At 53.8% G+C, this 24,110-nt stretch overlaps 1 protein-coding gene across 6 annotated transcripts in view; it reads right to left on the minus strand.

The window, feature by feature from the left end:
- KIDINS220 (kinase D interacting substrate 220) overlaps positions 1 to 24,110 on the minus strand; it is a 67,233-nt gene that overhangs the window by 25,271 nt on the left and 17,852 nt on the right. For 5 of the 6 annotated variants that reach the window (XM_028517375.2, XM_028517372.2, XM_028517374.2 and 2 more), the window contains exons 8-22: positions 23,238 to 23,435; positions 22,422 to 22,520; positions 22,056 to 22,154; positions 20,671 to 20,769; positions 19,701 to 19,878; positions 16,844 to 17,008; positions 15,739 to 15,918; positions 14,787 to 14,952; positions 14,142 to 14,293; positions 13,692 to 13,981; positions 12,410 to 12,550; positions 11,457 to 11,700; positions 11,245 to 11,333; positions 9,798 to 9,942; positions 8,504 to 8,666 (exon numbers count right to left, since the gene is read on the minus strand). In XM_028517375.2, the coding sequence (XP_028373176.1) occupies positions 8,504 to 8,666; positions 9,798 to 9,942; positions 11,245 to 11,333; positions 11,457 to 11,700; positions 12,410 to 12,550; positions 13,692 to 13,981; positions 14,142 to 14,293; positions 14,787 to 14,952; positions 15,739 to 15,918; positions 16,844 to 17,008; positions 19,701 to 19,878; positions 20,671 to 20,769; positions 22,056 to 22,154; positions 22,422 to 22,520; positions 23,238 to 23,435 (2,408 nt within the window). Of the gene's footprint in view, positions 1 to 8,503; positions 8,667 to 9,797; positions 9,943 to 11,244; positions 11,338 to 11,456; positions 11,701 to 12,409; positions 12,551 to 13,691; positions 13,982 to 14,141; positions 14,294 to 14,786; positions 14,953 to 15,738; positions 15,919 to 16,843; positions 17,009 to 19,700; positions 19,879 to 20,670; positions 20,770 to 22,055; positions 22,155 to 22,421; positions 22,521 to 23,237; positions 23,436 to 24,110 lie in introns of all 6 variants that reach the window. The other variant, XM_036027629.1, reaches the window with a different exon arrangement.

The raw sequence follows: 24,110 nt of genomic DNA on the forward strand, positions 1-24,110 counted from the left end.
CGCGGGCACAGCGTGTGCACACCCAGAATAGGACCACGCCAGACCTCCAGGCTCATCCGTTTCTGATTTCCAGTGTCTGACGGAGGTATGTAAAGACAGGCTAATCAGGGGCCAACAACACAAACTGAAAGTACCCGTCTAGCCCTGGCTGGTGTGGCTCAGTGGATTGAGCGCGGGCTGCGAACCAAAGGGTCACTGCTTTGATTCCCAGTCAGGGCACATGCCTGGGATGTGGGCCAGGTCCCCCGTGGGGGCCACATGAGAGGCAACCACACATTGATATTTCTCTTTCTCTCTTTCTCTTTCTCCCTCCCTTCCCCCCTCTGAAAAATAAATAAATACAATCTTAAAAAAAAAAGAAAGTACTTGTCTAAGTTGCCACAGAAATCACTGACAGAGCTAACTTGCTACAAAACACTCACGAGAATATAAAGTACTGCACAGGGAATCCAGTCAATACAGTAATAATTATGACTGCTGCCAGGTGGGTACTAGACTTATTTGTAAATTGCATAAGTGTCTGAGCACTATGCTGTACACCTGAGACTAATATAAAACAATACTGAATGTCAACTGTCACTGAAAAGTAAAAAATGTACACGTAATGAAACAATGTTACTTACTACACGTTAAGACATTGAAGAAGACCAACATACAGTAAAGCTGTGTTACCAGGTCACCTGGTTTTTGTATCAGATTTTTGCAGACTTAGAAGTAAAGTTTCTCCTCCACCTTCAAGTGCAAGTGTAAGTTCCTCCACTGTTTTCCTTTTAATCCAGGCCAGCACTTTTCTGTTCACAGAATCGTGTGAGCAAGCACCCCGCCCGAGGGCAGACTGTACTTCGTGCCCGAGCACAGACTGCAGAGACCCCTGAGAGGCCAAGTGATATCTAGTGACCCAGGTGCCTGGGCCAAGTCAAGAGGCAGACCCAGCACTTCGACTAGTTATAAGAAACAGGTGCATGTCTAAGATTACACTGGTGATTCACCTGTGAAGCAAAATCCCCAACTAATCTTTCAAGTTTCTGCATCGGATTAACTGCAAACATCTTACCATGCAAAGCAAGTTTAAAAACTGGGAACATTTGCACCTAGTCAGGATTCAGAATTTTCTTGATATTGTATCGCCACACCTGAGCAGAGGAGCAAGGAGCTGTCCGAACCGGGGCGGCGGGCAGACCACGTGCGCGCTCCCATTCAGCCCTCTGCAGAGCAGCCCACGCGTCTCAGTGCCGGGAGGCATCGGGGAGTGCTCCAGTTTAAAGCAATCCGTTTCCATCCCTCCTGCTGCAGGGAGAAGCCCGGGCAGCAGCGAGCGACAGCAGGATGCCCGCCCAGCGGCCAGCAGGCCAGGGCTCCAAGCAGTGCAGAGCGGCTCAGGTGACAAGCAGTCTCTTCCAGCTGCAGTGACGGAGGGGACTCAGCGGAGAGGCTGGGAGAGGCCAAACGAGTCACGGCTGCCTCACTATGGAAACAGGATCTGTCATTTAAAAAGGCAATCCCACTGTCTCATGTCGACAGTTCATACTAAAGCACGGTATTAAAAATATCCCGGTGAAAGTAAATGAAATCCAATTTCCATAGCTGTCTGGGAAGCACTAACAATACAAGGTTCTGCAAAGGGACAGCAAATGCTCACATTATTTATTGCGGCCTTCAGCGAATCTCTAGAAGTCTCACGTGACTCGCACACAGACAGCAAGCGCTCCGCAGAGACGCTCGGAGCGGCGGCGGCGGCGGCACGGAGAAGGCCGGCGCTGCGCACACACCCTGCCCGGGCGCGTCTCCGCGGGCGGCGGCGCCTCCATCACACGGGCGCCTACAGGCAGGGTGGACGCCCGGTACATACAGAGCCCCAGCTCCACAGTGCTTGGGGCTTAATACTTTCAAATGTGAATACAAATTCGTAAGATCAAGTTTAAAAACTCCTCTTTTTCCACATTCACCCTTTCCCCAAAAGTTAATTTAAAAGAATTTTAGGAAGAAAAGGTATATTAAAATTAACAAAAACTATGCCACATAGGATTAGATAATTATTCATTTGCCTACAATCCTGATTCTTGGTGCTTATAAATGTCCTGTGAAGCCATTTTATAAAAAAGTAGAAATGGAACTTGAACTTGAGAGTTTAAAATATTCTGTAAGCTGGGTGTTCTCTTTGTTCTGCTAGGAAACGGGGAGGGAAACGCAGGGAGAGGCCGGCCCACAGTGCCAGTGCCGATCCCGGGGAGACGCTGCCATCTCCTGGGCGTCTGGGGTATTGCTGCCGAGGCCGCCGGCGGCAGGGCTCCCCCCAGCGCCTCACCTGCGAGTGTCCACGAGCTGGCGTTCGGGTTGTGCGTTACCTTTGGTTATTCTCATGTTGTGAAAACCCTGAAAATATTTTGACTTGAAATTATGAGATCACAAACCCCTGTTGAAAAAGTAAGTTCAGGGAAAAAACAAACAAGCCAGGACCCCGGGACAGCACACCGAGCACACCGAGCACGGAGGCAGTGTGTCCAGGACCCGCAGTGGGGGGTCTCCACTGTACCCCCTGGGCCGAGCCAAAGTCTGGAGGAGGGTCCTCCGAAAGCTGTCCACGCCCCGCATCCCGACTCCCCTGACCCACCTCCGACCCCCGCCCTCACCGAGGCCCCTCTAGCCACCCAGGACCTCTGTCCAAACTGCCCTCTGCTGATACCTGCGTCCGGAGGCACCTGCGCGGCCAGTTCTCCCGCCTCCTTCCGGTCCTCGCTCCACACTTCCCTCCTCCCCTCCTCGGGGAGGGCTGGCTGAGCCTCCGGGGCAGCGGAGCCCGCGCTCCCCGCCTCGCTAACTCCGGCCCACATTCCTCCACAGCGCCCGTCACCTCCCGACATGCTGTCAGTCACGCACCGCAGGCACTACTGCCCAGCACTCCATGCGGCACGAGCCCCCGAGGGCAGGGACCCGCGTCTGTCTGTCCGTGGCCGCACCCGGCTCCCGAAACGGCGCCTGACCCCCGACAGGGCTCCATACCTCTGTTCAGAACCAGCAGGCGCACGCCAGGCCCCACCCGCGGTTTCCCTTGCACGTCCGGGCCTGCTGCGAGCCTGGTGGCCACAGCAGCGCAGAGCGGTGGCCGGACACAGAAACACATGAACTCAGCAAACAGTGACACACGTCTGGTCTAACATGTTCCCCTTCTTTCCTCCAAAAAACCAAAGCAGACATGATTTGTAGCCACATCAAAATGAACTAGAACATTCTGCCCTTCACCTTTATTTATCTTCAGGAACCTGGATTTTCCAATTACCTTCCACGGAGACAACAGGCAAAAACACACAGTGCACCGCCAGGTGCCCACACCTTACTTGTCAACACCACATCCACTCACAGGCGTCTCTGTGCACAGTGTGAAGGCTCAACCTTCACTACAGCCCTGGCAAAAACACAAATGCCGTTCATGTCTACCCAAATAAAAGGCAACTTCTACTTCAGGTATTTTTTCCCACAAACCTGCTTGGCTTCCTCTCCTCCCTGGAGAGTCAGCTCGCGCTTCGCAAAGACCAGGCCATCGTCACAGAGAGCGAATGCTGCCGGCACAGCGCCGCACGGCCCGGCAAACACTCGCGTCACAGACGCGCTCGGGGCAGGGAGGTGAGACCAGTGACTGCATGCAGGAGCGGCGGAACACATCCCGACCGAGGACAGCGTGAACACCTGCGGAGAAGTCTCGTCGCGCCAGGAAGACAGAACTGCATTAAGACCCTAAGCTACACATACAAAAAGCAAACCAGCAGCAGGAAACAGTGTGTGGAGTGTCTACAGCATCTCAGACCTGAATGAAGGGAAGAATCACCAGTACAAAGGATATCCTTTGTGTCACGAAGGAGGACCTCTCCACCCATGTCAACTAGCGTGTGCCCCATTTCCCATGCTATGCAAATCCGTAATTCAAGTCCACACGCCAAGACACTAACCCGTGCACAGCCTGGGCCACACCGCGGGGCCCGGGGGCCGGCCAACAACCCCCCCCACCGTGAAGGAGCCAGGAAGGTGGCCGGTGAGAGCTAGGAGAGGCGGGGACAACCTAGGAGTGGTCGGACTAAGCTCACGAAAACTCGGGCTGAATGTGAGGAAGAAGAGTCATGAGATGACGTTTCATTATAAAAATGCCTTCCGTGCAGAAACACCGCCATTTGAATAAAGATACTGAATTTCACACAAACGTGGTGAACTAGATGTCTGTACTGTCTGTTCAACAAACAGCTAGTTCAATGAAATGAAGGACGGCTGCCACTCTCAGGCTCCCCCCAAACTTACTCAGTTGTTTTTAAAACCAAAACCTACCGCCCTGGCTGGCGTGGCCCAGTGGACTGAGCACGGGCCTGCGAACCACAGGGTCATCAGTTGGATTCCCAGGCAGGGCACACGCCTGGGTCGCCGGCCAGGTCCCCAGCAGGGGCTGCGTGAGAGGCAACCACACATGGATGTTTCTTCTCTCTCTCCTTTTCCCTCCCCCCTCTCTAAAAATACATAAAATCTTTAAAAATAAAATAAAATAAAAGTCTAGTAACAAAATAAAGGCTGGTGTTATTCTTATCACAAAACTACTCTGACTGTATCATCCCAAGTAAGGTTTCTTGAGTAGTGTCAAAGCAAAAATGCTAAACATCACCTTCAAGAAAACTCTTAAAATCCACCTTTTCAAAACCTCTATCATTGCTTAAAGTGCTTACTGAAAAATACTAGAAATAAAGTTTCACAGCTAAAATATTTCCGTGGTTGTCTAAAACACTATAATAAAAAGACAGAAAATCTTTATCTATAATTTTTATTTTACTCTTTCTCCTTACTAACTGTATGTTAACAAAAAAAAACCCTCAAATGATATAGACAAAAGCTTTTAGCTCAACACATAATTGCAAGAAAACTAGAATAATTGTACCAATTAAAATAATCTTGAATGCTCCAATGGTTTACAGAGGGATCGACCACATTAGCTGAAACTGCCTTCCAGTGTCAGTACCAAAGGTCACATGTTAAAGCCGGACAGCCCAAAAGATAATCTGACGGCGCGGTTTCACCGAACACCGAGAGCCAGCGTTCCCTTCCCGGAGCAGCGGGGCAGGCAGGCGCGCCACACACCGCCATGAAGACAGATGAGGCTTTTTACGGATGGAAAAACTTACTGCCAACGTTAAAAATGTTATTTTCTGTTTTTACCAAATCAGATTTCTTTAATGGATAAAAATAAATGGATACCAATTACATACGGCTGCTCTTGTCTGCTATAAATAACTTTTTATTATTCAAGTGACAAACAACAGCATCGAAGAACTCAACCACAGTCCGTGGAAGCGGTCACTGATGATGTTTTAACACATTCCAATACTCGATCTTTCAATATGTTGATCCAATTGTCTTCTCACAGTTTTTCATTTAAATCATCTTAAATTTAGTTATTTTGAGTCAATTTCTTCATGAACACTCAACGGTTCTTACTACACCGTCTTTCTCTTTTCCTGCGAGTGTCCACAGCACATTCTCTGTGAGCATTTGTAGGCATGTAAGACATACTCATTTATTAAAAAAGAAAAAAACCCATCTCACAATCACCCAGAATACAGCCCACTCAGAGACAGCAGGCCCACCAAGGGCTGAAGTCTACAATGGTGGATCAAATAAATAGCAAAACAAAGTCATCTTCTCGTACATATACCTTCAATATACAATAATCTATGTTTACTTGAGCAAAATACTCTCCCTACAAAAATTTAAGTTATTTTATGTTTAAATCTTTTGTTAAATTTATTGGCTTCTTTAAAAAGAGGCAAGATTTCAGAAAGACATGCTATACTCAAACGATAATTTCTAAAACGAGATCAAATTGGTCCTCATTCTCTTTGTATCTGTCTTCCTGTCATTACCCCAGAAGAAAACTTAACAGAGCCCTGACAGGTGTGGCTCAGCGGGCCGGGCGTTGTCCTGCAAACTGAAAGGTCACCAGTTCAGTTCTCGGTCAGGGCCCATTCCTGGGTTGCAGGTTTGGTCCCCAGCGGGCGGTGTGTGAGAGGCAACTGGAAGGTGTCTCTCTCTCTCACGGATGTCCCTCCTCCTGCCATCCCTGCTACCCCCGCCTCACGGACCGGCTGGGCACAGGGGGTTTAAGCGGAAAGTGCTCGCGGAGTCGGATGGAAGGAGCTCAGCTACGGGAGAGCTGGTGACCTTGCGAACTCCCGAACTCTCCGAACCACACACGTCCGTGCTGACAACGCGGCGGCGGCCCCGCCCGAGCACGTCTCTGAGCCTGCAAAGGCCCACGGGATCACTCAGGCAAGAGCGGGAGCCTGGCGCCGAGGAGGGCCGGCTGCGGCACACACGCCGCAAGGAGCCGCTTCCAACAAGCAGCCTCGCCCTCCTCCGCCCCCGCGACGGACAGCCAGCTCTCCTGCCCACCTGCCAGTGCCCTGAGACCGAGTGCGTGCCTCTCAGAGCAACACCGAGTGGGCTGGGCAAAGTGGGACCTGAGACCCAGTTCACGGTTCCTCGTGGAGGCTTACCCTCGTTCTCTGGTACGTTGGTATTTGCACAAAACCACCACAGTGTCTCAGGGACAGAGAAGCGTGTCAAAGGACTACCTGTCCGTGCTACCTAGGGCTCTGTGTAAAATCAACCACACGAAAGGTAGATCCCGCTCGACGGTGTGAATTATTGTTAAGTTGAAACTTTAGACGTTATTTTAACTGTTTCATAAACCCTGCGCTCATCTAGCAAACGTTCATAAGTACACAGTACCTGTGTTGTGATGCACATGTGTATTTGGGAGACATGCCAATCACATACCTCATAGGATTTCTGCCCCATCAAAGGGCAGACGCAGCGCTGGCCGCCCTGTGGCAATTACGCGTCACTGCCCCCTACTGGACCCCCGCCCAGGGCTCACACAACTGACTGAGTTCGGCATAAACAACACAGAAAAACACAATGCTCAGATCTGTAGACTAATCCCACAACCATCCCCTACAATTCCAGAACTAGTTATCCACATAAAAAATATTAAATAGATCACGTACGTGAAAAATGGGGATTGGAAAGTAAGGAAAGCCATATGCTGACAATATTCTAAGGAAAGAAAAATTTGAAATCTTTTTTTTAGTGCTATGTGTGCAGTACAGACGAGACTTACAGACGCGACCGAGAGGGAGGCCCTGCGGCCAGTGAGGAGGGAAGTTAAGGGCACTGGGGGCGGGGGCGGGGGGGAGTGGTGTGGAATCTTTTTCAGTATGTGAACTATAAAACTAAATGCTTTCTTAGGGTTAACATTTCATTTACAGGTACAAAACAGTAGTTTCAATCCTACTGAGTTTTATAAAATTATATAGTTCCTCTGTATCATATTTTTTTCTAAGAGATGGTTTATTTAGAGTAGCAGTTGAAAGCTTTGAAGGTATTAAGTGTTCTGCTGAACAAAAAGGATTATAATTTTAGTTCTGATATTTCACACACCTGGCATTTCCCTGAGCCTTAGCTGCACGTCTTTCAAAAATGGAATCAATTTCTTTATCAAAAGTAGAAATTTTAAAAGTATTTCAAATGTCTGAATATAAAAGAACAATACATTCCTTTATTATTTAATTCAAAGAACGTTTTCCAATCAGTACTTACAGTTCCTAAAACCCTTCAGATATAAAACTGAGAAAATACTTGTACTAATGACTTGGAAAATGTAACTGCCTTAAAAGACATTTAGAATAAAAAATATGATGGAAACAAATAATGGTGTTTTAAGCGTTGCACTTTTATATATAAATTCATAAAGCCTATAGGACTATTAAAAATTTTGATACAACTTACAATGAAAAGGGACAAATATATCCAAATAAAGCTCTACATTTTATTTTTAAAATATTTTATTAATTCATTTTCAGAAAAAGAGGAAAGGAGGGAAAAAGAGAGGGAAACATCCGACGTGTGAGAAACATCGATCGGCTGCCTCTTGCACCCCCCTACTGGGACCTGGCCCACAACCCAGGCATGTGCCCTGACTGGGAATCGAACCGGCGACCTTTCAGTCTGCAGGCCAGTGCTCAATCCACTGAGCCACACCAGCCAGGACAGAGCTATAAATTTTATAAGATGTAATACATACTTCATGGTGTAGCTCAGTGGATTGAGCACGGGCTTGGAACCAAAGTGTCGCAGGTTCGATTCCCAGCCAGGGTACATTCCTGGGTTGCAGGCCAGAACCCCCAGCAACCACACATTGATGTTTCTCTCTCTCTCTCTATCTCCCTCCCTTCCCTCTCTAAAAATAAATAAATAAAAATCTTTAAAAAAAAATCATCCTGTTTAAAAAAAAAAATACATACTTGGGCTAATACAACTCCAAATGGAATTAGTGAGAGACATTAGTTGAATTTGGAAGTGTCCATTTTATACATGACATTTTGTACTCATTTTGCCTTAAATGCATTAACTTCCTTCTGAAAAGTGAACTCAATCTAAGACAAAGTTAAATGTGAAGAGATCGAAGTACCTTTCATAGATGGCTTTTAAGGTCATCTGATCTGGGACACCCTCGGTCTCTTCCAAGTACAGGATGAGCCACGAGGTGCGGTACGGCCACTGCTCGGTCAGGTTGATCCAGCTCGCAAGCCTGTCCCAGTTGAAGCTGATCTGATTGGCTCGCAGCAAGCGCCCTGCAAGGGGCACAGGAACGCGCTACGGTTAGCGGATGTGAGCTGCTGTGCTGCTGAGCAGAACACCTGGCACATTCGAGGAGCATTTAACTTGGAATCTTTGCGGCCCGCCACCTCAGTCACACGGCACACGCGGACCGACTATGCCACAGCTCCTACGACCCACAAGCTCTGCTGGAAGCTTCTGGGGCTCGCCCCAGCCCTGGCCACGTCTAACGTCGCCTTGTATGTGATGTCCCACGGGGGCTGCGCCGATCACACGGCTCTGACCGTGCACACGCAGCGCGGTGTCAGGCAGCCGTGTCTCAACCCACAGCCACACAGCGGGGCACCGGCGCACCCAGGACAGGAGGGCCCAGTCCTGCCGGTCCCTCCTGTTTCACCACGCATAAGCGTGTGACCCCACACGTCCACTTGCAGGTGGGCCACGCCGTGTCTGTAAATTCGTTTACATAGCTCCCCGAAGTCCCGCCTGTCCCTGGGGTTTTCTGAGCCCCACGGCAGCGCCCTGACAGGGGCGAGCTCTCGTGGGGACAGCTGCAACCCCGACACTCTCAGGACTGCCGCCTGCTTCCTGCCTCTTCACATTATCCTCGGGTCAGCCGGGATTCCGGACGGCAGGAATCACTGCTTTCTCATTTCACAGGCTGTCAGCTGTACCGGGGGGTCGCCAGTCGGTTTCTGTGTGCACTAAGATCTGGCTGCTCCGGCTCACCCACGAATGATTAGCCCTCTCCCGACTGCTGGCGGACACGCTCCCCCGCCCAGGTCTTCGTGCATCCCCAGGCCCGCGGCCCGCACCCCGCAGCCCCCTGCGTATTCACGCACGCTTCCTCCTTGGAGGGGTCTGGCTTGCTGGATCAGCGGCAGGGTCTATACCTTGTACCCAAGTCAGCCTGAGACGGAAGAAAGGATGTTTTAAATCCTCAAGTTTTAAAACAACAGAGCACAACTGACAGCTGATTTTTGTCATCAAAGCGGACACCGGCTTTACGAGACGCACTCAGTGCAGATGAAACCGGAGGCCAGCCGTGGCGACACGTGAGCGCAGCGCACGCCTCGCCTCGGACACCGAACGCTCGGTTAGCGTCAGAGCCCCTTCCCTCCGGGAAGGCGGTAAGAAGCAGTCACCTGTCACAGACACGATGTTGAGCAGCCTCCTCATGGTCTGCGGACTGATGTCACTGAACCAGTCCTCCGTCACCAGCAGCTTGGTCAGGTCGAAGGACATCTGCCGGGTGATGGTGCGCTGCATCTGCCGCCGCCGGTAGGTGTCCTGAAACAGACGCCGTCGGGAGGGTGAGCCGCCCTGCCAGGCTGAGGATGCCGGGCGTCCGGGGGAGGCCACGCGTGCTCACGGCCCGACAACGCAGCCTCAGTCTGCGGTCGGAGAGGAAGAGGCTGCAGACTGAGTGGGTGCACCCCCACCCCCGAGGGCGGGGCTGCACAGCAGCCTGGGCGCAGCTCAGCCACAGCTCGACTCGCGGCTGCAGAGCCAGAGAAAGCGCAGCGCCTTGAAGGTGGGAAGTAGGCAGAGTTCTAGAAAGAGCATTCAATTCGAACTCTCGTAGGAGCTCAGGATTTATAGGAACCCTGAAATAATAAAGCAAATAGCTCCTTGCTTAGTTTTCAGGACTCAGTGTTCTTATCTTTATTTTTTAATGTGTGACAACTATCTGAAAGGCACGGCTGCTGTACCCATCCTCACGTCTGCACTGAATGCACTCCATTAAAGGGACTACGTCAATGAAAGGCACCTGACGGGGGACAGGGCGAGCAGTGCCACCTAGTGAGGAGGAACGGGCACAACAGCACAACAAGGCGCCTTCTCTTCAGAGGTCACGGCCCGAGGGAACGGTGGTCGCCCCCCAGGGACCCTGGAGCGCAAACTCTCAGGGCAGGAATTCAAAGGGCAAGCCACGCCCCACCTGAGTTCATGTCATCAACTGCCGTTCGTGACACTAATTCTGCATCCACACTTGCGTGGGGTGAGGCATAAAGTCAGAATGTCAAAACGTCACTGAAGGCACATTTTTAAATGTAAAATATCCAGATTTATGGATCACACACTTAAAACAAACAAAAAAACCCCCAAACCCAAACAACCCAAAAACAGCGCCAGTGAAGGTGTGGGCTGGGACAGGGGCCACTAGAGTGTTCTAGGAGGAAAGCCAGGCGGCGGGGAAGGGCAGGCAGTCACTGTGTGGGGGCAGCAGGCAGCCCCCCACCCCACAGCCACCCGGGGCGGGGGAAGGCCAATGGGAAGCTGGGGCACGGGGCCTCCCTGCCTTCCCCTCACAGCTGCGGGCCAGCGGCGCCCAGGGTGAGTGCCCGCGGGGCTCTCAACCCCCCGCAGCGACTTGGGTGACTCGGGTGCCAGTGGGCGGGGGCTGGAGGGGCAGGCGGCTGGGAGCAGGCTCGGGGCGGGACGCTCCCGAGAACCGCCGAGCAGAAGGAGAACCAGTGACAAAGGTCACCTGATGAGTCTGGCTCACGAGAGACTGTAAAGTGACGCCCCCTCCGCTCTATGCGAGTGACAGCGACATGCAACACGTGCTCGAGACGAGCAGCGCCTCACCCGCCGGTTGAGCGCCGTCTTGCTGCCGAGCTTCGTCAGCTCCCCGAGGCTGTTCTGCGAGACCCGCCGGTCCGCGTCCTCCTGGGCCCCTGGACGACAGAGCAGAGCGCCGCTGTGCCGGCGGGACTCACCACGGCACGAGGCGGCGGGACCCCGGGAGAAACTGCAGACCCCGTCCCGGAGGCCCCACGGAGCCTGCCCCGCCCACTCACCCATGGCGTCCGAGCACGGGAGGTCCCCGTTGGTGGCCGTGGCGACGAGGTGCCGCCGGGCGCTGCTCAGCCCGCGGCTGTTGAGGAAGACGGGCAGGTGCACGATGTTGCGCATGTAGTCGTGCCCGTTGATGTTGGAGTCGCGCAGCACGCTGCTGAGGTTCTGGTTGATGGCCTTGATGATGATGTGCGGGTCGCTCGCGAAGATGGCGATGAAGGGGCCCTTCGAGAACAGGACCCGCACCTGGGGGGGGGGGGGACACACGTGCGCTCACCACACAAGCGTCAGGTTACCCCGAGTCAGAGGAGGTCTCCTCGGAATCCGCGCCACCCTTCGACGACTGTGCTCCTCACAAGCTGCTCCGCGCCGGGGCGCTGCTCTTCTGCATGCAGACAGGCGTCGTTCGCGCGTCCGCCTGGACTGCCTCCACCTGACAGGCTCTCACCGCCGCACAGCGGCAAAGCCTCCCAGGGAAACGACGGGCCCTGCCCTCCGCCGGACACGCACGGTCCACGTGAGAGGTAAGACGGACACACGCGAGAGATGCCGTAAACACGCACAAGGCCCTGGGCACAGCGGTCTCTGCCCTGTTACGCACCGGTGCACACGACGCACCACAGAGAGCCCTGGCGTGCCCGGCGTGAACGAGAACCCCACGGGCTCTGTGGGCTCCCTGCCTTCCTCGCCCACTGGAGCCCTAACCATTGGCCAGAGTCCCACGGAGGGTGGCCTTCAGAGCTCCTCCACGCGGGTTTCTCCTCACTCCGCCACTAAGGTACAATGGTCTCAACCTGTTTGGGACGAGTTCTTTACTCTCGCTGTGTTTCAGCATGAAAACGGTCATTATCACAAAAGAAGAAGCGCTATTCTGATTCCACGTGAGCTATTCACGAAGCCACGCCCCCCAGCGGCCGCAGGTGACAGCCGCAAGTGTCAGGGTGGGGAGACGTACGGTGTCCAGCATCTGGAGCACTCGGTCCTGCTCGCAGGCGTCCAGCCCGTCGATGATGACCACCAGCCGCGTCTGGTTCTGCGTGAAGCTGTCGATGGTCTTCGCCATCCTGGCCATCAGCTCCACCTCGCACTTCAGGACCTGGTGGGGAGGAGAGGCGGCCCTGAAGACGCGAGGGGGCCCGGCACGGTCCCCGCGGAGCCTGACGGGAGTCCTCTACCGAGAAGAAAGGGACCCACAGCCCCGCCACCAGCCACGGTCCCCTGGAACCGCAGTGGGCGGTCACAGCCCCGAGGGCAACTCCACGTGGACGGGAGTGCCGCGAGTGCCGCGAGCACCCTCACAGCGAGGCAGGCCCTGTCGCAGCCCGTTCTCCATTACACTGGGCCCAGTGACCTCCTTCAAGATCACAGGCTCCAACGTCTAACGTCTGAGATCCGAATGCAAATCTGAATGGCCGACACAGGCGGCTCCCTGACGGGGCGTGGCCTTGACCACAGGGAGGTGCGGCGGATGCCGTGCTCTGCCCCCGGGCTCTGAAAGAACCACCCCGTTTTCCGTCTCCCGACTCGGCGGCTCAGGCCGCTCTCTCTCTCCTGGCTCCAGGGCAGCAGTTTCCAGCCCTGCTCACCTCACGGCACACATCCACTAACAACTAAATCCTGGGCACGTCACAAAATATTTATTTTTTGGCTGATCTGACAAAACAAAAAAAAGGTGTGACTTTGATTTACACAAAAACAATAGTAATTACCTACTCTTTTTGCTCCAAAGTGACTTTTTAAAAAATCAGGTGCCTATACTTGTATATTAAGATTTCTGGTCCCCAAAATTAACCAATCAGATGCAGCTTTATTATGCAACGAGACCAGTAAGATGCAACTCTGCTACATGACCTGCACGTTTACGGTGCAAGACAGGGCTTTCCCACGGGACGGCGGCCATTGTGTGGGCGGCTGTTGTTTTTATCTGACAGTCTCAGGGAAGAGGGCCCGTGCCCCTGACTCGACAGCCAGGTGTCGCGTGGTGTTCCAGGAGTTCCTGCAGCGCCGCGCCAGCTGAAAACCGCTGCTCTGAGGAACCCATGTTACTAGGTAGGGGTTACCACCGATGAAGTCATCAACGCGCTAGCTCCTCCGATGTCTTAGGAAAGTCTACTTCATAAAAACGTGTCCTTGTTACAACTTTTCCCACTTCAGACACGCGTGTCCACAGGAAACACCCGACCGACACTGCGCACGCCCCCAAGCCCAAAGCCCGCAGGCGGCCGCCGAGCGCTTACTTTCATGAACCCCTCGCTCTTCAGCTTGTGCAGCCTGGAGGCGGCGCCGTGCAGGCGTTTCCTCTGGGAGCTCAGCAGGGAGTCCAGCACCTGCCACCAGGTCCGGCAGCTCAGCACGAAGGCCAAGCCCACCACGGACGCAATGGATATGAGCACAGCATTCACTGTCAGATGCTTCGGGTCGACCCGGAAGATGGCCAGAAGGGTGACCCCAGCAACGATGCAGCCGAGGATGAACAGGAAGATGACGAAAGACGGGAGGCAGCACGTTTTCTTCCATCTCTTCTTACCTGCGGCACAACGGGCGGCCTCACCGTCACTGACCCTGCCGTACCCGGGAATCCCGGGCACCGTGGGGACAGCGCACGACAGGCCTGATGCTCACGCACATTCAAGGCACACCCCGAACCCCCCCACACACGGAGGGGGAAGGGGAGGGGGAAGTCCTACCCTGCGTGTCTTCCGTCTTGAACACGCGGAAGAGCCTGGTGGCCAAAAAGCCGAACTCCCGCTCGCAGGCGTCCGAGAGGGTGGCGATCATCTCGGCCATGGACGTCTCCCCGCCCACACTGGACAGCCGGTTGTAGTCTGTGAACAAGAACCTTGGGGCGGGAGGGGCTTCCTCAGCCCGAGGGAGCCACGGCAACACCCATCCTTTACCCCGTGCTTCCTTGTGTCGCATTCCCAGTCCTGCGTTAAACTCAAAGGAGGGAAAAGAACCTGAAGTCAGGCATCTTCCACTTCTAACCGCTCACACGTTTTTCTTTGGCAAGACAGTGAGAAAGTCACGTGTGGCACTTTTACACAAAGCAATTCTGACTACAGGCAGAGAGGACAAAGGTTATGAGCGCGTCTGGGAAGGGACCAGACATCTCACAGGCCTCGTGACACGACCAGGAGGTGGCACCCCCACCCCGGCCAGGTGGCTCGGTTGGTCCCTACACCAAAAGGCTGCAGACTCGAACCCTGGCTGGGGCGTGCTCGGGAGGGAGGGAACTGATTGATGTCTCTCTCCCTCCCTCTCTAAAATCAGTAACTATACCCTCGGGTGAGGATTAAAAGAGAACAAAGCCACGTCACAGGGGCCCCGCTCACCGCACAGGCAGAGCCTTGGTGGTCTGCTCCGGCAGCTCGGGCGGGTTCACGAACATCAGCTTCAGGAGCAGCTCCAAGTAGCCGATGTGTCTGGCCAGCGTGGTGCTGAGCACCCAGGCCCAGGTCCAGCTCTCGCCCTCCCTTCGGCCGCCGAAGTAAATGACGACTGAAATGCACAGTTGAAGGAAATAACTATCCAAAACGACCATCAGTCCAGCGGCCTCTTTTCTCCAAACAAGTATCAAGTACGACTGGTAGGTTTACATAATTTTTCATGTTCTATGCTACTTCCTAACTGAAAAAGTTCCTCAATGAACCTCCACCAACATATAGAAGGCACATGAAAACTGGAAAGCTGACAGACTCAAATACGACATAGGAAAGACAATGCCTCAGAAACATGGCCTACTTCAGATTCCAATGTGAATACTTTGGACTTCGCCACCATTTACAACTGCTGAAATGACCAGTTCCTCCAGTCCTAGATCTATTTCCTGTCTTACAACTGAAGACACCCTGAAGACAGGGATTATATATGTACACGTATATATATATCTCTACATGTATATACGTATATACACACACACACATTTTTTACTTTGTTTTTAAATAACATGCGAAAGTTCAAGAGCATGCCAGTGATGGCTATGAGGACTTATTTTCAAAAACGACTTAAAGATAAATCATTGACTGACATATAGAAGGGCAGTGAGCACCCTAAATCCGAGCTCCGCTTCCCTAGGAACAAGCAGAACGCTAGTTTTAAAGCCAGTCCAGCCCAGCTGTGGGCAGCGTCCCTTTAGGCCGGCTTGTAAAACAGCAAAAACATCAACTTTCTAACCTCACTATGAAAAAAACTCACAGGTTTTAAGAGACAGATACAATCTTCTAAGTAAAACAACGGTCTCGCTACTTCCCACATCTCCGAAGGAGCTACGAAGCAAAGACTCACTGAACAGCATGTACAGGAGGGCCAGGACGCTGAGGGACACGGCCGCGCCGAGGCTGGGGTCCACCGAGAAGGCGAGCAGCAGCCCGAGGCCGCCGCAGAGCGCCAGCGTCAGGAACACGATCAGCCACGAGAACTGGAAGAGGGGCTCGATCTGCTGTCCCGCGAAAGTCTTCATTTCATCTGGAGAGGAAGGGCGAAGACGTCACTCCTGGTCTAAGAAACTCGACTCCTAGCTCAACCCGAAAGCGCCGCGTTTGAATGTGAACAGCTGCTGGGCCCTTGCTACCCCCCTGGATGAAACCAAAGATCCCCTGTGACCAGCGAAGAGTCCCATTCCTGAGGGGCACCCGCCTCTCCGACCCCCCCTCTGCGTCCTGTGGAAGAGGCACAGAGTCCTCCTCCAGGTAGGTCCCTCGCGGGGCTTTGCTGACACTTGCTTGCTGAGGTCTGCCTTACACAGCACAAGGTACCGTCTCTGGATGGGACACCGGGAAGGTGACTTCGCTGTGTCCTCGCCGCACCGCCCCCCCTGCCACACTGTGCCCTCCAATCACACTGGGGGTCACAGCTCTTCCGGGTGGGCGCCGAGCCCAGGTGAGCCTTAAACAAGTCGTTCTTTCTACGACACCGGGTGCAAACTCTGTAGGCGGTGCTGAAACCTACCCCTGAGGGACGACTGACACTTTGCTGAGCGAGAACGAGGGTGTTGGGAGGCAGGAAGTGGGGAGCTGTCTAGGAAGAGTCTGGTACAGGGACCACCCCAGGAAGAGCGTCTGGTCCGTCTGCAAGAGCGAGCAGCACGGAGCAGGCACAGGCGGTGCGGGCAGGTGCGGCCACGCACGCTGTCAGTGCGTGAGGGACACTGGACGTGCGGTCTACAACGGCACAGGCAGAAACTGCTGCTGCATACGGGGTCACTGGCTCATGACACACTGGGCCTCTTTTCAGAAAGAGAACTTAAATGAGCATGGGGGACCGACGAGGGGAGTCAGAACCCACTCCTTCCAACTGAGTGCACGGTGTAACACACGTACCCACACACGGCACTCTGTTTCCCTCTACTCACAGCACACGAAACCGCCAGAGCACACGAGCGGCCCCTTACCCTCCAGCTTCTTGAGGAGGAAGGACTTGCCGCTCCCCCACTGGGCGTAGAGCCCCACGCAGATGGGCGGCTGCATGGTGGGCTCGCTGAGGATGTCCGCCAGGGCACTGCTGTACAGGTCGTAGCCCAGCATGTCCCCATCCGTCTCCGTGGGGGACAAGTGTCCTGGGAGTGAAGGGAGACGTCAGTTCTCGTCCACTGTTTGTTTAATTAGGGGAAAGAGTTATCGTAAGCGGTTGGACCCGTGTAAAAACGGGTTCAGACAGTCTTAAATACCACATGTTACTTAAGATGCCTACTGACATCAAGGACAAGATGCAGTCCGATTTGGGAGATGCTGGAATGCGGAGCAGGGTACACGTTAGAACGAGCGCAATACGGGTAAAACAGAAAGCAGTCCATGGGGACAAATGCAATGCGTGTAACGGCTGCATGAACGAACCTGCAGAAGTCACCAAAGACCACAGTTAACCCGAGAAGAGGACACACTCCACGCTTCCAGGCAGAAAGGTTCAATGGCTTAAAGCTATCAATTCTCCCCAAATTAATCTATCACTTTAAGGCAATTCCAATAAAAAAAAACAACAGAGAATGTTTTGAAAAAGTGAAGAGCAAAAACATTAAGAGTAGCTAAAAAGAAAATGTGAAGACTTCCAAAAAGTAGTTGTCCGTAAAGATACAATAACTAAAACACCATAGAACTCACACAGGATATGAACACATGTACATTTCAAATCAGTGGAAAAAGTATGAATTAGTAACTGGTATTAAGAAGTCAGACATGCATTTAAAAAAAATAAAATTACTACTCCAAACATCTCATACCTTACATAATAAAAGTTTCTGAAACATTAAAAAATTAAATGTAAAAAAGAAAACCATAAAAATAATAGGAGAAAAAACTTTTTTAAAAAAGATTTTATTTATTTATTTTTAGACAGAGGGGAAGGGAGGGAGAGAGAGGGGGAGAGAACCATCAATGTGTGGTTGCCTCTCATGCGCCCCCTACTGGGGGCCTGGCCCACTACCCAGGCATGTGCCCTGACTGGGAATCAAACCAGAGACCCTTTTGTTTGCAGGCCGGCACTCAACCCACTGAGCCACAGCAGCCAGGGCAGAATAAACTTTTTAAATCTTTCCTTGGAAAAAGCCGTTCTCAACAGAATACCAAAGCCAGAACTGCAGAAGGAGAGTGACAAACTAAAAAGAAACTGTAACTTTTGGACAGGGAATGAAATACAGAATAAGCGGGGGCAGGGATGCGACAGATAGGCTAGATCCAGGATCACTATCCGTAACACGCACAGACACTTAAAATCCATTTTTAAAAATATTAAAAATGCAAGAAAAACGTTGGCTAGGGATACAAGGAGAAAAAGGGCAAAAACCCAAGCAGCGGGGAACGTGCGGAAGGACCACACTCTGACGGTGACTGTGCTCTCACGGTAACCGCGCAGGGAGGCCGCAGTGAGCGCCCCCTTAGGGACCGGGTGGGCGGGGCCGCGGGAGCAGACGGCGCTCCGGCCCTTCTGGAGAGGCTACCAAGGCTGCGAACAAGCGCTGACCGGCCAGCTCTCCCCTGGGGAGCTTATTCTAAGAAAATAACCCCAAGATAAGAGTTACTGGATGTGGGTAGAAAGATGGTCACTGCAGTGCCGGCTTTTAGCAAAACAAACCAAATATTTATCAACGGAGGCCTGAACGCACTATTAAAATACTACAAATGAAAGACTGTACAATCAAAATATGGTTCAGTTCATTATTAAAAACTTTTATAATACAGTATGACCTGATTTTTTTAACATTACAGATACGGTATAAAACATTTTTAGAAAGGCAAAAATGTTGGGTCATTCAAACCACTATGTAGTAGGCGATAGGGATGGGGAGATTCGTAGTACTGATACTGTATGTGTGTCCTCATTCTTGAGATTTAATGAGTATGTGTTATTATCATTCAAAATATTTTACAACGCAAGAGTCCTCTTCACAGACCACATGCAGTGAGAAGCTACGGGGAAGGTGGCAGGCGGGATTCTGCCACCTCCTGTTGGTTTCCTTGTTGGCTATGTTGGTAACACGCCTCTTTTCTCATTCAAGGAACAACTGCTCTACTAGCAGTTTCAAAAGACCCCACGTGAGTCTTACGTTCTCACGTGCATTCCTGTCCATCAAACACTACCTCGGCCCAGCAGCCAAGGCACTGACTACATGTTCCAGAGGACGCAGGGGTAACCAGCGGGCCCCGAGGAACTGGGGATCTGGACGTGAGAAAATTCTGAAAGGGACAGGATAACAAGCCACATATAGATAGTAAGTGTTAAAACAGAAAATACAGACACAACCGCTCAAGTACCCGACAGGGCAGAGCCTGAGCCTGCTTGGGCAGGGCAGGCAGGGCAAGCGGGGCAGGACGGGCAGACAGAGCGCCACTGCGGAGGCGGCAGCGACAGGAGCCGTGGGCAGAGGGTGTGAACAAGGAGGGTGCACTCGTGGGGACGGGACGGGGCAGGCCGGCCCGGTGCCCACAGGGGCAGAGAATGCAGCTGCCTGGGCCGCGCGCAGAACCAGGGCGCGCCGGGACTGCAAGCACAGAGTCCCTCTGGAGGGACAGTGAGGGCAGAAGGAGTTTCGGAAGCCGACTGGGCCCTCCGAACGCACCGCACTGAGGAAGCTACGACAGGACGCAACAGAGCCCAGACACGGGGGAGCACCTGTCCGCAGTACAACAACCACTTCCTCAACTTCTGTGATTCCCGGTCAAGTGACAGATGCGAAACTGCTGCTGGCCCCCACACTGTTTCACAGAACATTCATTCTTCTAAAAGCTCAGGCGGGAACAAAGCCCAGTACTCACTGGCTCCAAATATCTGAGTGAGAATGCTCTTCTGGTGGCTGCAGTCGATGTTGTAGGGCGTCTCGCCTGCCTTGTTGGGCCTGTAGAGCAGCCTCCCGTCTTTGGGGTTCCGCAGCAGGAGCTCGGCCAGCTTCCGGCTCCTCCCGCGGATGGCGATGTGCAAAGGCGTGTCCCCCTTCTGGAAACCAGCGGCAGAAGACGTGAACCTCCGTGTATTTAAATACGGAACATGCAGAGCAACAACTGTCCTGTTTCTGTGAAACAGCTGGAAACCTGAACTCCTCGCGTTTTTCAGGTGGAGCGCACAAACACTGTGGGTTTTTATCTCAGGTTCCCTGGCAATGTCCTCCTCCCTCTCCTCACCCAGCTCTCCTTGGGGACACTGTCCAAAACAAAGGTCACTCTCCCCGCCTCCCCTCCCCGTCCCCGAAGTCACCCCGCAGCTCCTCCCGGCCCGGTCCCCTCCAGCACGTATTGCCCGCAGATGCCAGCTGCCCCCCTCAGCCAGCCCAGGCTCCGGCTTGCAGACTCCCCTCTCCTGCCTGGAGGCTCCGCGACCCGCACTGCTGCCCCACCTAGCGCAAGAGCAGCAGAGCCTGGGCGTGGGACGGAGGCCCCTCTCCTGCCGGCACGGGGATGCCGGCTGCTCTGGGGGTCCGTCTCCTCCAGTCCTGCGGGGTCTTCCCCGCTGCGCATCTGCAGGAGGCTCCGCCCTCACACGCCCCCCGCCTGCAGTGCTCGCGCAGCCCCCACCTGGCTCCAGCAGCACGGGGTCCTCTGAGGCAGCTTCCGGCCGGCCCGTGGGGCCCGCCCCCCGCCCCTCAGCGCAGCACGCAGGGAACCGCCAGGAAACGGCTGCAGCCCTGGGATCTCCCGGCACCACTGCAGTCTGACCCCTTGTCCACCAGATGCACAGGTCAGCCCCCAGCCACCTTCCAGTCCGGACAGTGTCCCGCCCACAGGGCCTCACCTTGTCCACGGCAGACACCTTAGCGCCTTTGTCCAGCAGCAGCTCCACCACCTCGATGTTCCTCATCTTGGTGGCCTTTATCAGCGGGGTCTCACCGTCCTGTGGGCACACACACAAGGGTTTGCCAGGCTGAGAGTGCTACGCCTGGATGTTCCACGTCACACACACGCATGTGCAAGATTTCGTGATCTGACTCTGGAACCAGTCGATGTCAACAAAGTTCCCAAGAAAACAGAGTTGTAAAGACTAACAAGAAAACTGCTTTTCCTTTCACAACCATTCTTTTGTATCAAAATAATCTGATGTCACTCAGCCAAGTATGGGATGTGACCCACTGCCTCGCTGCCACTTCTGGCCACAGGTGCTGGCCCTCGATACTGCTCCATCCCCCACCCCGTGTCCCCGGCCCCATGCGGACATGCGGGCGACACCTCCAGAGACGCCGCCCTTTCTCACCACGGCCCCCCCAGCCAACCACAGCCCAGCTGTCCACAGCCCAGCCGTCCGGGCCCAGGCAGGCCAGCGTCTAGATTCCTCCAGTGTCCACACCTGTGCCACTTCTCCTTTCTGTGCCCTTCTGTGAAGGCCTGTGCGTAGCAGGGAGAACAATCTGACCCAGCAGTACGCTTTTGGAAAACGTCAAGAATTCACGATTCCTTTAAAAACCCAAGAGAAACAGGAAGAGACCACAGCTTGGCACTGAGCTGAGAGAGAAGCCTGGCCAGAGCTGCAGGTGGTGATGGTGGCCGAGACCCGGCCACAGAGGAAGAAGCGAGGTCACCGGGAACCACCTGCACAGGAGCAGGCAGCCCAGGGACCCTCTGCCGGGCGCCGCGTCGCCAGCACTGGTGCGGGAAGACACTCGTCCCCACCGCTAGCAGACCCAACAGCCTTGTCTTACGGGGGACACCCAAACTTTGTGTTCTTCACCAAGAGTTCCTGCCACTTCGCTCTAAAACTCCAAGTACACCTTCCCCACCGAGAACCTCACACACGAGGCCAGGCGCAACTGCCAGCGTCTGACGGGGGCCTCTGTTTTCACGGGCTCTCAGGGACTAGACCAGGGGGCCGGTCTGCAGGCCCACAGCCACGCCTGGCGCCTTCTGCGCCCCGCACAGTGGGAGCACAGAGGAACGCCGGGCACGTGGTCCATCCTCGGCTGACGAGCAGCTGGCACGTCCTTTCTGGGCACAGTTACCTAAAGTGATAACCGCACACTCGGTTTCCCTGTGAGCACACATCCCTGGAAGGACGCAAAGCCGCTCCTCACTGTAACACAGCATGTCGCCAGCGAGACCGGTATGATGCTAACCCCAGACCAGGACGATGGAAAGACACGCGGGCCCACCCGCCCGCTCACCCCCGGCCGTCCCCGGCCGCCGTACCTTGGTGCAGATCTCCGTGTCCGGGCTGCACTGCAGGATGTCCCTCACCATGGTTGCGTTTCCTTTCTCTACCGCCCAGTACAGAGCCGTCTTATTGTCCTGTGTCAGAAAGGGAAAATCAGCAACTGCTTCCTGTGAGAAGCAGCGTTTAAACACTGCTACACGTAAACATGAAAGATCTGACGACGCTGACGCAGAGACCCCGCAGCCGCGGCGGGGACACGGGGTGACTCGGGCACTCACTGGGCCCGGCAGTGCCCGCTCGCCTGTCTCCGCAGGAGAGTCGGCGGAGTGGCACTCAGATCGGCCACCACGTAGACCCATCGGGCCCAGAGACACGCGTGACGGCGCCATCGTCGCACCCACCTGCCCCCGAATGTCTATGTCGGCGTATTTCTGGAGGAGCGCTCGCACGATTTCCACGTGCCCACCTCTGACGGCTCCAATCAGCACGGTGTCCCCGCTCTGAGGAGGCAAAAGGACGAGGTGAGCTCATGGTGAGAACAAACACACACCGGGTGGAAGTCAAGGTTAGTCACGTGTCAATACAACAGGTTTTTCCTGAAAATTTCCTGGGAAAAAGGTATCTCTAAACACAGAGAGAAGTTTTAGTTGCTGCCTTGGAGCGAGAGACAGAAGACGAGCCCTCCAGACGAAGACCCCGAAGTTCCAGGACGAAGGTTCAGGTCCCCAGGAGGGGCTGCACAAGAGGCCACCACACATCAATGCTTCTCTCCCTCCCTTTTTCCCTCCCTTCCCCTCTCTCTAACAATAAATAAATAAAATCTTTAAAAAGAAAAACAAGCCCATTCGAGCAGAGGGCTCACATGGAGTTGCATACACAAGTGTAGACTTCTGGGAGGAGACGGAACTGGAAAATCCCCAGTGTAGGGGAGGTCCTTGAAGCCCAGAGGCCATGGAGAACACCCACGGTGACACACATCGAGGACAGGTGCAGACTACTAGCACACGTGACCTTCTCAGTAACGACACCATCCGACAAAACCAGAAAGGACACCCTTCGCAGTGACTCGACAGTCTGTAACTTACTGGTGCCGAAGGTGCAGATAAAACTTATCCTAAAACCAAGTGCGCCTGCATGGGGGGCCGTGCGAGGTGGTGAGGTTAGGTAGGGTCACCCTGCCCGCAGGGTCACCGCGGGGAGACACGCAGGCTGCCTACCCTGTCAGGCATGTTCACGTAGGTCCCGGCGTCGAGCAGGTCCTGCACAATCTCCGTGTGCCCCTCCTTGGACGCGATCATCAAGGCCGTGTTTCCGTCCTTGTCCGTCAGGTTCACGTTGGGGCTCCTCTTCAGAATCTCCTTCACCGACTGCGTGTAGCCTCCTTTCACGGCCACGATGAGCGCGGTCATGGAGTTCTACGTGCAGAGAGAAGCACGAGAAGTCAGCGTATTCTAGGAAACATGCGATTCAAGCCGCAATCATAAAACTGGTGTTCGCAAGGAGGTGGCCTATTACCAGTTACTTCTGACAGGAAACGTCCGTATGAGTAACCAGCAGCCTGCCGAAGGGGCCAGGAGGCCTGCTTGCACTTCTGAAGGGAGAGCACCCCCGTCGGCAGCACGGCCCCGCCCTTCAGCTCTCCGCTCGCTGCCCTGCAAGGGGCTCGCTACAGCGGTGCGCCCTCCCGGCACCGGCACCGTGACGAGGTCTCCACAGTTGACCGGATGGTTCAAAATTAAACTCCTTCTAAACTAACTTACCCCGAGTGCGGTCTTTCAGACTCAACCAAGAATGGTCTACAACAAAATCTATGGGAAAAAACTGAAAACATGACTGACTGGCTACAGGACATTTTAATAGAAGTACAATGTAGTCTGCTGTCTTTCACCGTGATCCGGAGACCCCATCTTTGAAGACTCGTATTTCAGCTGCTCTTTTACAAACGGCACCTCCGATTTATAACCATGACCACCTAACAGGAGAGTCTGCCTCACTACTGCAAGCACTGAAGTCACCTCTGCGGGTTCTGCTCTGCTGTGAGCCGCACCCTCACCGGGAGAGCCCGTCCAGCCTGCAGCCCGCGCCTGGGG

Source organism: Phyllostomus discolor, chromosome 6 (assembly GCF_004126475.2).
Source record: "Phyllostomus discolor isolate MPI-MPIP mPhyDis1 chromosome 6, mPhyDis1.pri.v3, whole genome shotgun sequence".
Classification (NCBI taxonomy): Eukaryota; Metazoa; Chordata; class Mammalia; order Chiroptera; family Phyllostomidae; genus Phyllostomus; species Phyllostomus discolor.